This window comes from Plectrocnemia conspersa, unplaced genomic scaffold (assembly GCF_051122295.1).
Source record: "Plectrocnemia conspersa isolate PC_06_02 unplaced genomic scaffold, ASM5112229v1 ptg000013l, whole genome shotgun sequence".
NCBI lineage: Eukaryota > Metazoa > Arthropoda > Insecta > Trichoptera > Polycentropodidae > Plectrocnemia > Plectrocnemia conspersa.
This window is the reverse complement of record NW_028277177.1, coordinates 19,233,609-19,247,406: the sequence shown is the minus strand read 5'-3', so window position 1 is coordinate 19,247,406 and position 13,798 is coordinate 19,233,609. Positions and strand designations below refer to the sequence as shown.

At 30.4% G+C, this 13,798-nt stretch overlaps 2 protein-coding genes across 6 annotated transcripts in view; both read left to right on the top strand.

Moving 5' to 3' along the window:
* The window catches only part of alka (glycine receptor subunit alpha alkaliphile), a 52,885-nt gene extending 46,215 nt beyond the window's left edge, over nt 1–6,670 (top strand). For 3 of the 5 annotated variants that reach the window (XM_088201724.1, XM_088201725.1, XM_088201726.1), the window contains 6 exons: nt 1,182–1,281; nt 1,344–1,717; nt 1,796–1,936; nt 2,795–3,024; nt 3,103–3,243; nt 3,570–6,670. In XM_088201724.1, coding sequence (XP_088057850.1) covers nt 1,182–1,281; nt 1,344–1,717; nt 1,796–1,936; nt 2,795–3,024; nt 3,103–3,243; nt 3,570–3,863 — 1,280 coding nt within the window. In that variant the 3' untranslated portion in view covers nt 3,864–6,670. The remainder of the gene's footprint in view (nt 1–1,181; nt 1,282–1,343; nt 1,718–1,795; nt 1,937–2,794; nt 3,025–3,102; nt 3,244–3,569) is intronic. The other 2 variants (XM_088201728.1, XM_088201727.1) reach the window with 2 other exon arrangements.
* Nucleotides 6,671–9,397: 2,727 nt separating this feature from the next.
* Nucleotides 9,398–13,266, top strand: LOC148227499 (E3 ubiquitin-protein ligase TM129). The gene is made up of 5 exons (XM_088201895.1): nt 9,398–9,952; nt 10,029–10,158; nt 11,411–11,665; nt 11,743–11,867; nt 12,782–13,266. The coding sequence occupies exons 1-5, from the start codon at nt 9,513–9,515 to the stop codon at nt 12,933–12,935; spliced, it is 1,104 nt and encodes a 367-aa protein (XP_088058021.1). The 5' UTR covers nt 9,398–9,512; the 3' UTR covers nt 12,936–13,266.
* Nucleotides 13,267–13,798: the final 532 nt, after the last annotated feature.

The following is a 13,798-nucleotide window of genomic DNA, read 5'->3' as shown; positions in this document are numbered from 1 at the left end:
ACTAGAAGAATGGTGATCGGAACAGTAGAAATTGCTACAACGAATACTATACAAATACAGACATTGACAATGTATTCCAGTCACAGTCACATTTGACTTGTACTGTGAATCGTTCAGGATATAATTATATTTGAGGTATAACAACTTTAACATAAAAAATCGCTCAATCCCATATTTATAATAAAAAAGGGTGAAAAAAAATATTTTGTTGAAATAGTAATCATTTAGATATGATTAAAACTACGGCATTTATCATGCCCTCAGATTTCGTTATATCGCAAAAACTGCACTACACTAATATGTAAATATAAATAGTACATAGTATATTCATACAATTATGCCTCGCTGTACGGTCTAGATATGTTCCTGAAAAGTTGCCGTGTAGTAAAATGCCGCATAAAGAATCAGTTCTTCGTTGGAAAAGGATTCAATATTGAAATTATTTAGTAAATCGAACAAATCCTTAAATCAATGTGTTTAAAATGTACTGTTTAAAGATCTTTATTTTATTGAATTTTGCACTCCATCCATATTTTTTCAATATTTCCATTATTAGATAATGATATCTAAAGCATCTTTGATAATATAATTATTCTAAAATTGCTTAATCAAACATACACCTGTAGATTTATTTATGAATTTTCGAATATTTACTACATTATATTTTATTGGCTATTATATTTTTTTGCAGTTTATAAGTAAAATACCATTTTATAAAGATAAGTTATTATAAATCGCACCATACTAACTCGTGTTTTATCTCTACTGTCTACGTTACAAAATTACAATTTAAATAAATATTACAACTACTGCAACACTATATTTTTAAACTAAAAACTGTGATATCATAGAGTAGAACCCGTTAAAATATCAACGGAAAGCTGATTGAACCGAGAATAATTTATGGTAAAATAAATATTACTTTATAGTTCTCATAACTTACACATATCACATATAAAAATACACTTGAACATATACTTACGTATATTTAAACATAATGCATAGTGCCTAATTTAATAACCTGTTTCGCAAAACACATGACGGGTTCACGAATAGTCTTTTCAGTATTAATCGTTTTATGAAACTTTTAATTACATATTTACTAACATTATTCTTCATGTTGATACTAGCTTTACAAACATCTTTTATTTATTTAATAATGTTTTTTTATTACTTTGCAGAAGTACGCCCACCTTCAAGAAAAGGTCAACCAGTCATAGTAGAATTTAGTATTTATGTTGTAGATGTAAATTCTATAAATGTCGAAGATATGGATTTTCGGTACGTTGTTCATTATATGTATATAAATATTTGTTCATTAACGAATTTTATATGAATTTCAGAGTTGATATGTTTATTCGTCAAACATGGGTAGAGTCAAGACTACAACTACCCAACGATATATTCGAAGAAGGCGACGACTATGTCACGCTGCCGAGCGAATTCTTCGATAATCTTTGGCATCCTGATCCGTACTTTTTAAATTCTAAGATAACAGGTTACATTTTTTATTATAGTCTTTATTTAAAACATATTTTAAAATTGTTTATTATTTTTTCAGAAATTGCTACTTTAACGCACAAATTTTCATCGGTGACATTATACAAGAACAAAACCGTGAAATATGCGGCGAGAATGCACGCCATAATTGCTTGTCAGATGGAGTTCCAACTTTATCCAATGGACATTCAATCCTGTCCAATATATATAGAAAGTTGTAAGAATTTGTTATTATATTTATTTTTATTTTTGTGAGGACAATTATATTATTTAACTTTAAAAATCTATGTTTTAGTTTCATATAGTAACCAAAAAGTTCGCTTAAGATGGAACGATGCCGGTGTAACTATAAATCCTGAATTGAAATTGCTACAATACCATATGGGCGAACCTTTGAGATTGGAAGAGACTGATGCTTACATGCTTGAAAAAGATGGTAATATATTAATTTTTATATGGCTTAAGATTAAGCGAAGAAGTGCATTTGAAATGTGAACAGAAAACATATAAAGGAAAGATTATTAAAATGATATTTTTGAAGGAATATTTTTTTTTTATATGAATTAAATTTTTATTTTAAGTCGATACAAATTATTGGTAAGGATTACATAAAAGCCTCCAAAATATTGACATTTGTTCTTCGATCATCTTATCAATTTAAAAGTTTGAGGAAAATTTGCATTTTGCAATATCACTTGAAGTGTGTAAGGAAGCATACAGGTTGCGTCAGGCGGTAACCTTTTTAAATTTTTTGGTATTTGCGGTTTCGAGCGCATGTTCTGAAAGTGAAGCTCAACAGGAGGCGTGGTCGAAGTCCGTGATCTAAGAGTGTATATAGTACAATTTTGGAATACATGGTTGTGTGGACCCGCCGTATTCACACTACGTACGTTGGTAAAGATCGAAAGATTACGGGTGCACGTCTTGACGACTCCGGACGCGCGTGTTACATGGTTTATGTATTATGAGCCGCTACCATTATCATTCATTTTTGTTTGGATGCTAAACGATTTAACCGATTTTCTTATGAATTTTTGCTATACATGCTGGGATATGAATCTCCAGAGTTGCAACAACATATATACTCCTAATAGAGATTCTAAATTAACTCTGTTTTTTGGTGCAACTTTGTAACCAGTGCTTTGCATTTAGAACCTGTACATAAATTATGCAATAGATAAATATATTGTCTTCGTCGAAAGTTCTTTAGGGTTATTCGCAAATTTTCAAGTCAAAAGCAAAATATTTACTATACAAACCTAATTATGTATGTTTCGTTTGACTGTGTTCACAGGAAACTTTTCTCGTTTGGTGGTTTACTTCAGATTTGAACGACAAATCGGACATCATCTAATACAAACATTTGCTCCGTCTTCGTTGGTCGTGATGCTATCATGGTTCAGTTTTTGGTTAGATTTGGATGCAGTGCCTGGAAGAGTCACACTTCTTGTGACTTGCATGTTAACTCTCGTAACCATGTTCACTGGTCTCCGTGCAGATATTCCACCCGTAGCCTATGTTAAAGTATATATTGTTCAAATAAATATTTATGGATATGTATTTTGAAAAATAGATATGCATTGTTTTTATTTATATTTCAAGGCATTGGATTTGTGGATGGCAGGCTGCATGGTATTTGTTTTTGCTGCTCTTGGAGAATTTGTCGTTGTTAAAGTACTCGATGTACAATATCAAATTAATAAGAAGAAATCGCAGGAAGGAATGCCTAGAATCATACCCGTCGTGAGTATTTGTCTTATAATATCAATAATCGAATATTTGTTATGGTTTCATTACTATTCAAATATTTCCGACAAATATTAGTGTCTGGAAAGATAAAATATAGAGAAGGGGTCGTTAGACTTGATACTGAAATTATTGTCATATTTTTCCGATTTACGCCGATATTTTGTTTAGACAAACATGTTAGTAGAACATACGACGTATTACATACTAAAATACAGGCGATTGCAAATAACTTCGTGGTCGACTAATCAATCGCGATCGACGTATTTATTGAAATAACCTTGAAAGATCTATAGGTAACCTTTGTTTGTTTTATTTTTCAGAGAATAAATTCTACAGAAAAGGGTGGATGTAACACAGTTGCAGCGTGGGACAACGCCGGCGTCCGATGCCGTAAAGTAGAAGTCGTCTCTCCTTCGAGCAGTACAGCTGGACGCGGAATAGAACGTCGACAGAGCATATTACAAGTGGCATGGTTAGATTCAGACACTGGTGTTGAAAGAGTACTATGGCGAGAGATAGACAAGTTATCTAGGGCAGTTTTTCCAGCTATATTTTTACTGTTCGTTATACTGTACTGGCCCGTTTTGTTATTAAAAACCAAAATGGTTGCATGAGACATGTATTTCTTTCAGAGCGATTAATAGGTTGTGCTATGATTAGGTAATAATTTATTTGATTGTTATGCACAAATATAATGCATACAAATTGAAGTGATAAAACATTTTTGAGATTACAAAACATTTGTTATGATTTATATTATAAAATATCTGTACCTCTGAAGTATAAACAGAAGACCATTTACTTTTTTTTGTAAAATTTTAATATTATGTACATATTTTGATTATTTATAATATTATTTTTTATGTTTACAATGAGAAAATAAAATAGACGAATGTTGAAGAAAAGGTACAAGGTTTCCTATGCCCGGATACGAAGGTAGAAATAATGTCTTGCCAAAACGCAAATATAAAATAAAGTTTAGTTAGCAAAAATAATAAAATTTGAGAACAATCCATCATTCTACTTCGTTTTTCAAAACATAATAAACATGAAATCTTAGTTTCAAACTTCTTTAAATAATAGTAAAAGAAAGACCATGTTTTTTGCCATTAAATATTTGTCTTTTTATAAATATTTTAAGGGTTTAAAATTTAGGCAAAAATAGTACGTTCCATTCTCAACGTTCGCAGCATTTACAAATAATAAAAATTAATTTAATTTTTTTTTTAATATGGATAAAAATAGTGTTTTAGTTTACTTTTACCTCTGCATATACTTCTGAGGTGCAGATGTAAGAACATTATAAAATTAAAACTATTTTTGCTTGTGATGATGTTTACTATTGTGTCAGTATTTTAATATTGTGGTATTATGTTCCTGTTAAGTTGATAGGGAACTCTTATTTATTTTAGGAACGAATAAAATTGTTAAGGTATTGTGATGAAGCTGCTTCCATCTAAATATTTATTTTACATAACCGTATGTATTGATTGTACTGCAATTAATAAAATTAGATTCGCACAGCAATTTATAAATTAAACTTCTTTCAGATTTGTCATCAATTATTACTATAATATAACATATTCTTCTTCAATACAATAGTGATACACGAATATTTCTACAAAAATATCGTTTAAATATGTGTTTTAACTCTTAAATTGTGTTAAATTTTGAATAAAAATAATAGTTTATAGAATTAACTATACAATACTATTAACTTACAATAAAAAATTATTAGCCATTTTAACTTATTCTAAACAAAGAATACGTACATTATAATAGCATTAATTTCAAAACCAACGCAAATATCACATTGATTTTTGAATAGAAATATTTTCAGTAAAACATCAATGAAGAATATTTTTTTTACAGTATAAAAGCTGTTTTCTGTACACCAAGTGTTATAGACTGAAAGTATTATTCTACAGTTGTGGCTTGGTACAACTAAAATAATATATTATCACTTCTTGTCATTCTATTTTGTATATATTTGTTTATATACCTTTATAAAATTATATTTATATTCTATGATCACACATCTCTTTATTTTTCATAATTTTAATATTATTTTTTTCTCTTCAGTGCTCACCATAAATTGTACAAGTCTTTAACTAACAATATATTTGTAATAATTATAAAAAAATATATATTTATTTATTTTAGTAGCAACATTTGTGTATCACTGTTACATACCAATACATAAATTAATCAATTCATCATAAACACTAATATATTAATGTTCTCTTCTTTAAAATAATAAAGTAGTGCACATGTACATATTTTTTATAGTTGAATGCTTATACCATTGTTAAATTCAGTATTTTTACTATACGTATTGTTAAAGAATAAAAAAATAGTTGATATATGCAGGCAATGCATTTTATATAATATCAATAAAAATATGAACAAAAATACACTAAAAGTGAAACTTTACCGTTAAATTATACGATATAAATGATAATTATAATTATAGTTACGATTTAAAGAGAAATACGTATGAATGATATATTTATTTTAATAATAAAAATGTTGAAAAATTATATTACTATATGATATAAACAAAAATACCAAAGGGTAATTGTTAAACATATCAATTGTGCCTGTTTTATTGTTATTTTTATTTGTACAGTTGAAATGTTATAATATTTTAGATTCAGTTAAAAATATTATTTTTTATGTTATTACGAATCAATTTATGTTGCGGGTGTAATATTAAGAAAAGAAACTTAAAAGGATCAATGTTTGTGATATCGTTAATGGTACAAGAAAAGAACAGTATTATGTGTAGTGAGGTCTAATTTGAGTGTTTAACACATAAAATGACTGACAAAACGAATGTTGAAAAAGATCAATATGTAACATGTTAAAAGATTGTTTATTCATACAAAAATATATACATATAAAAAACATTTTCGATTGGAATATATATTTATGAATTAAATGCGATAATATAATATTTAGAACATACTAAATAAGGCAAAGGTTAAAGCTTTATTGTGTAAATTTAAGGCAAAGAATTTGTGTAATTTAGACAATATTTTTAAACATATCTGATATGTTTAGTTGATACCAAAGATGAAAATGTTTCAAATTAATATTTGTCCAAAATGTTTTAAAAAAAGGCTTTAAGCAAATAAGTTTATCCATGAAACATCCATCCATTTGTAATTATACGGGTGAATGCAGTTATGTGTATTCAAAATAAGAGTCAATTGAAATTATATAAATAAACAATATTTAATACAATGTTACACATGTAAAATAAATAATTATAAAAATATATTTCTTTGATAATATTATTGACAATATAGTTTTCATCGGGGCCTTAATATTTAGTGCGTTTTAGGCTTCAGAATGTCTTTACTTATAAATTTGAAATTAAACGAGTTTAAAAATAATTCCGTGAAACGCTATTTGTATATTTTTTCTTTATACATACATATTTATATGTATCTACAATTTATGTTTACATTTATTTTGCAATTTATATACAAATTCGCAAATAAAGAACGTTAATGCGACGACTGGCTTTTAATTTTAATATCATACATAAAATATGTGAAAAGGGAAAAAGATTAGGAGTTGTCTTTAAAATAATTGGTTAAAAAATAATGACACAAAATAAAAAAAATTTAAAGTTTTCCAGTTTCAGGGCCTTGAGAGCAAATTTATAAAACAGATTTTTATGATTACTTATTCAATTATTAAAATACTTTAAAATATATATACAAAATCAAAAAATCATTTGCTCAATATATAATGAGTTTATATTTCGAGAATTATGTTAAAACGCTCATACTTCCAAAGTAGACGTTTGCAATTACTATGGTTTTACAATCCAATTAGTGTATATATTTTTTAAAGTTCATGCCCTTTTATATTTATAAATAATCTTGTACTCTCTTTTACTGTTGAAGCTATAACTGCTTTCTGAACAATAATTATAAATTCGTTAAAACCGTCTACGTACAATTTCTACTATTATAAATATATGTATAGGAGTTTCTTTCCATAGTCTGTTTTCCGGTGGGCTCGACCAAATTTGACGTGCAAAGCGGTTGATTTTTTAGTTTTCTAATGGTCGTCTCAGTCGATATTAGGCGTAGCTCCGCTTGAAGTGAAATCAGCGGAACTCTCGTTTCTTCCAAGTCGAAAGCAAAGTGTTGATTATGAGTGAAAGTTCCCGGTTGAAGTGAGTTTAGTTTGCTGTGTTCGCTCTTATATATTATACTATTTTATAGTTAAGAGATATCCTCTAGCGTTTCGATTCTCGATCGTCTTACAATTTCTATGAAGTGCATAATCAGGTACATGTAAGCGTACTTCACCGACTGAGTTTTTTATTTATGTCCTTTTGCAAAGTGCTTTCTGAGATTGCTTCTAATGCCGACGAAGTAAAAACTTGTTTTCGAAAGTCACAAATAAATAATTTTATAAGCTTTTAGAAATTTGATTTGTGAGGTCTTTAATTTATTTTATTCTCCATATTTTAAAAGAAAAACATTCCTTATTTTATATGAATGAATAAATAACGTGTCAACTGCTTTGTAAAAAATATAAATTATGTAACTAAACAAAAACACTGCTAATTGCTATTGATTAAATAATGTGATGTTCGCAAGGTTCTTTACTCAATTAAATTATGTAGAACATCCTATTAGACGACGTTTTCACTACTCCTTTGCCCCATATTATGAACGATCTGCTTCTGCTTATTAGGTTGATAGTCGAGCAGATATCATGCTTAAGTCCACTTCAGCATTCGCTGGGATTAACTCTCAGGAATACGCAAACAAACTTTCTTTCGCCTCACACAAAACCAAATTCTTGTTCTACGCGGTTCACTGAGCAGTTCCCCAAGATTCCACATAATCAAAAAGGGAAATGAATTAAATTATATCACGAGTTACTATTTCTAGAGATTTTAACTCGGGCGTGCACGAGCTTGCTATTGACAAGCTTCTCCATCTAGGAGTCGATTGAGACTGAGCCAAAGATGTCACTACTAATACTTGCCAGAGTCTAACATATTGATCTCATGGCTCAAAAAAAGTCCGCGGTCTATCATATCAAAAAGTGTTGTTAGACGGTGATCGCTGAAAACAGCTCCATCCTCCCCCGGACAAGCATACCCAACAACGGCTAGACTAGTTGCTTAAAAAATAGCATGAGAGATGGAATCGAACCGAGACGGGAAGGATTTATTTTTCCCATCAGCTGACAGACGCAAGATACGCTGGATCGAATCATGATTCCAGATGACAGTGTATGACCAAGCACGGGTCCTTCCTGATCTGTTTTAAACGTTTCAGTTTCATAGATAATCTGAGCTGCTAATGTGGTCATGACCAGTAAGATTTCGAGCACGTGCTGTGGGAATGCTCACTCTTCGCAGATGAGAGAACCCAGCTATATGCTTCTCTAGAGCCCTTTTTCAACATTGTCACCTGGTGGCCAAGAAAGGAAACCTACTGGCCTTCAAGTGATTCTTCGTGATTACGACATAATATGGCTGCAGTGTTTGTAATAAGAAGTGGTATCAAGCGCATAACGGCCTTTTACAAGTTTGCAATATATGACAAAAATTGAGAATCTTTAAAAAATAAAGAGAAATAAATTTAGAGAGAAATAATCTTTCCCTTAAATAATTTGCGGAGCACGACTGAACGCAACCTCCCATTTATCAAATGCCAATTAGATACAGATTGAGGCGCTGTAGTAGTGTTTTATTATACGATTTGAAAAACATGCTTTCTTAAAAAGTAGCACTTGCAGAATGACTTTTCCCTCGCATATTTAAATTTAGCTGGCCACTTTTTGATCATTGTGTACAAAGATTAAAATATTTATACATAGGTTTTCATCAACTTACCATGGTATTAAGCCCCGTTTGTGCAGATATTTAGCCACTGAGTTGTCACAGTGAACACAATCTCACAGGAAATAATTGTGCGACCTTTTCTGTGCTAGTCAGCAGAATTGTCCCCTCTTTAAATTAAGAATATTTTGTATTAGTCCCAAATTAGAATTTTTTTTCTTATAGTCGAAAATATAAAGTACTGTATCGGTGAATATAAATCAACTTTATAACACTAGCTCTTTTAGCGCATAGCGTGCGCTAAGTTAGCGCCTTTGTTGAAAACCATCTGTCGCGTTGCGAATTAATTGACATCGCTGACAGATCGACTTCGCGCAACACCTGTGCATCAAGCGATGATATCCTCGCGTTGAAACACATAAATGTTGACCTACAATCGATCAACATGCTTTTCTTTTTTACGTTCTTCTACCTGCTCTTCTCGTTCCTCACGGTATATCCGTCGATGGTGTTCATATCAGCTGGCCTGACGATACCCCAGTTATTCTCTCCGCTGCTCGGCTCGGAGAGCGAACTCTTCGTTCAATATCATGTGAAGAAGATAGCCCTGTTGACGTTCGTCCACTCCTGCCTGCCGCTCGGTTACGTCAACGGGTTGATATACTACAAATATCCAAACATCATAAATTATGCTCAGCTGTCCGGAGAGGTGAAACTCTTGTGGACCGTTTGTTTGATAATACCGATAGTGGTGGCCTTGAAGGTCTACGATTGGTACAGAAACGATTGGGAGCAGCATCCGGTGTATAAGAATTTGGCCAAGTTTACCGATCTGGTCACCGTAAGGTCCGAGTTGGCTTTTGGGATAAACTTTGAGTTTAAAAAGTATGTATAACATATTATTATAGCATAGCTAATTTAGAGTTTAATGCGTTTTACTGTTTTTTTATTTATTTTTTAGTGCTGATAAAGTCTGCTTGAGCACGAATGGTCTGACGAAAACGATCGTCACAGACAATTGGATCGTTCAAGTAAATTTTTATAGTGTACACTTTGCACGACAAAATGACGCTATTATGATTGTTAAGAATGTAAGTTATTATATTTATTTTTTATGTACTCTACATCTTCGCCTTCTATTGGGTTTATCTTAATGAAAGTCTGAGTTGTAATTCGTGCAGAAATTCTGCTTAAATATATTGGTTTTAGACAGCATTCTTCATAAAGATAATCTGCCCATCTCAGCCCCGAGTATATAAGAAAGATTTCTAAGGATTACAGATGCCTTCAAAGATACTGTGCTAAATCGTGTCACAACAAAAGCTCCACATGACGCCATTTGGTTCAACGATAAAAAGTCCACACTAAATATTCAAAACGATTTTTTAATAAATCGATAAATCGAGGGATGACAGAAATTTGCATGTTACTCTTTCGCATATTACCAAGCATAAATAAGCAAATTAAATTAAATCCGAACGCGTAACACATAAATATATACTAAAAGCCAGATAAAATTATATTCATATAAACATTTACCGCAATACTTATATCAATAAGGAACGAGTTTTATTTAACATTTAAATAATTTAGAAAATTAGAGAACATACATAAAAAAATGTTCTATATATTTAAAGCTTTTATAATCAAAATAAATAGTAAAACAAATATTCAATATAAAAACTTCCTCGCCTTTTTCGCAGCAAAATCTTTCAAAATATTGTCTTAATTCACGGAGCTTGCTATTGACCTTAACTCTGCCTTTATATCTAATTAATTTTAAATTTCCTTTTCCTTGATAATAGCTTCTTCAAAATCTTCACTTTGTATATTTTAAAGAAATCGTTTAATTCATTTAAATGCTGCATAGCTAAATCGGTGACATTTTAGCATGCGGTCTTCACTGGTTCAAGTTAGGTTTGATTCTATGGATTTGAAGCTTACATGTTGTACTCTTCAAATCCATAGAATCAAACCATTCTTGACTTGATGATAACTAGCTATAGTTTTTGAACTTTCATTAGATTAAGTTTGGGCTGGTTAATACGTTATAGTTAGATTTGGGTTTGAATAGCAAATGGACGTTTTGCAACTGTCAAATTGAGTAGACCGCATGCTAAAGTGGCATCGCTAAATTTATGTGCATTTTTAGACTTTGTAAAACTTTGCTTATGATATTTACTTTTGCTAATAAATCATACCATATGTCTCAACATCATAAAAATACATCAAATTATTTATGTCCTTATACAAATCTTGCTCAATTCCATACTTGGTTGAATCTTGTAATGTGATTTTATCTTAATTTTAATATTTATTTTAATATATCAATCTTTTTTACAGAGTGACACTCACCAGCTGTCGCCGGTAAATGGCGGTGAACAACAGTTTATTGATATAGAAGTGATATCTAATCAGTACAAAGTACCTCGATTTTACATTAGATTGAACTCTCTAGATTTTAAAGAGCTTCAAAGTAAAGTCTTAAAACAAATAGTTATTTTGCCACACATCGTCTTTCACACGACGATCATTGATAAGTTTATTGAAATATTCAAAAGTCAAATCTCCATAAACGAAAAGTTTATGACTGATCAGGTATGTTCTCTTGATTTACCTGATTTATGACTGATTTATTTATTATTTTATAAATTGTTTATTATAATACTCTTTAGGATCTCGAGTTATGTATAGGTTGCATGCAAGCCAGATCCAATGTAAAACTTCATAAGCAATGCACCGACGTTGAGAATTATGAGAATGATGACGCTGCCCCAAATTGTGAAGTATGCAGATGCAGGTAAAATATTTTATTTCAATCTTATATACTTTGTATTTAGCTTCTTCTTCTTATTCCTGGCCTTGACTCTTGCGGAAAAGCTGTTTTACTGGGGCTCTGAAGGACCAGCGAAACACGCGATTACTATTTGAATTTTTATTTCGTGTTTAACAACAAATAGGCTCATTCCCCCATCCATGCTTCATGGATGCCAACAGTATAAAATCAAGTCGGAAACTAGCGCTTGGTTTGGTCCAATCATATTAACCATAACAAAAGTTTTGCCAAGCACGTCCTAAATAAGTTAGAATATTCTTAATAAAACGGTTTTTATCTTATATTTTGTTATGAAGGTGTTGAAAAAATTTCAAATAGATTTTTCTTCTTGGTTGTATTGCTCATATTTGACAATCATAATCTTTTGTATTCAAAACTGTATGACCTATATGTCTTCTTTACAATAATTTTGCCATTTTGTCAGTGGATTTATTTAAGGGGTTGCCACTCGCCTTTTACTCCTCTACAAGTGATTTCCATTGCACTATTCTTTTCTTCTAAATTATACAAAAAATATTTTTTGGCATATTGAGACTTTGATATTTATTAGTTAAAGAATGGAAATATTTGTTAAAAAATGTAGAAGATTCTTGTACATCACTAATGCGATATTGAGAGCGGATTCCCGTCTGATCAGTTTCCAGAAATTAGGAGCATCTCTTGGTCCATTTCCGTTTAGGTCCCGGAGAAAGCTAATTAGGGATAGCACTACTCACACACTGCATAATATTCTTCTTTTATATTTTAACTTTCTATTTTGTAAACTTGCTCTATGTTTCCATACAAGATAAAGTCGTCTAAGTAATTATATTCCTTGAGGCGACATTTTATTTATTTTTTCATCTGCATGTAAATATAAATAATGTTTATTGTTTTAGGCCAATGTGGTGTGACGATTGTATGGGCCGTTGGTTTGCAACAAGACAAGACTCTGAACATCCTGAAATGTGGCTTGGCAGTAAATGCACTTGTCCATTGTGCAGACGAATCTTTTGTATATACGACGTATGCTATGTTGAGCAAAATGCTTGAACTCGGTTATAACAACCGAAAACCCCCGAAAACTTAAATGTTAATTTTCTTTTATCTTCAATAATACATATTAAACAAGCTAGGCATGAATACTCATTTGTGTTCAATAATTTAATTTTTTAGTTGATTAAGTTGTTTCAGACAGAAAAATAAAGACTATAGTTTGTAAGTTTGCGAGATCTTTTTATGTTTAAAGAATAATAAATTAATTTATCATTGACAATTGCACAAATGATCATATTTACTTCTTTTGCTGTGAATTTTTCTGTGACAAATGATCATATTTACCTCTTTTTCTGTGACTTTTAATTAAAATATCATAAACATAAAAGTACGATTTTTTTATTTTACAACTGGTGATGTAATAACATATCAAATTTCATAACTGATCAAATATAATATAAAATACGATAGGAACATATATTTTTAACTAACATGTATATACAGTTATGCTAAGTATTTTGAAAAAAGACACCCTAGTACAACTTACACCATCAGTATTTATTGTAATAAAACATGAATTGAAAAGTTTGATGGCACGTTTATATATAACTTTAAATGATTCCTATATACTTAGCTGTAACTTATATTTAATAATAAATAATTAAATAAGGAAAATCTATTTTTTATAATTTGTTAATGTGTCGTAAACTGGAACTGTAATAATTATTATGGTTTACATAAATCTAAAAAAAAAGACCAGCACGATAGACATGTGGTATAAGTCTCTGACTATTGACTTGAAAGACCTAGGGTTCAAATCCCATATGGACCTTAGTGTTTTTAAATTTCTATCGTGTCTGGGAGATTGGAATTAGTGATTATAATATAATTATAATTCCGATCGATGATTACAGATTAGG

What these genes read in the sequence shown, in the direction of transcription:
- LOC148227499 (XM_088201895.1), top strand. Translation starts at nt 9,513, where the DNA reads ATGCTTTTCTTTTTTACGTTCTTCTACCTGCTCTTCTCGTTCCTCACG. An exon ending in ATAAACTTTGAGTTTAAAAA is followed by an intron (nt 9,953 to 10,028) that starts GTATGTATAACA and finishes TTTATTTTTTAG; the next exon opens with TGCTGATAAAGTCTGCTTGA. An exon ending in AAAAGTTTATGACTGATCAG is followed by an intron (nt 11,666 to 11,742) that starts GTATGTTCTCTT and finishes AATACTCTTTAG; the next exon opens with GATCTCGAGTTATGTATAGG.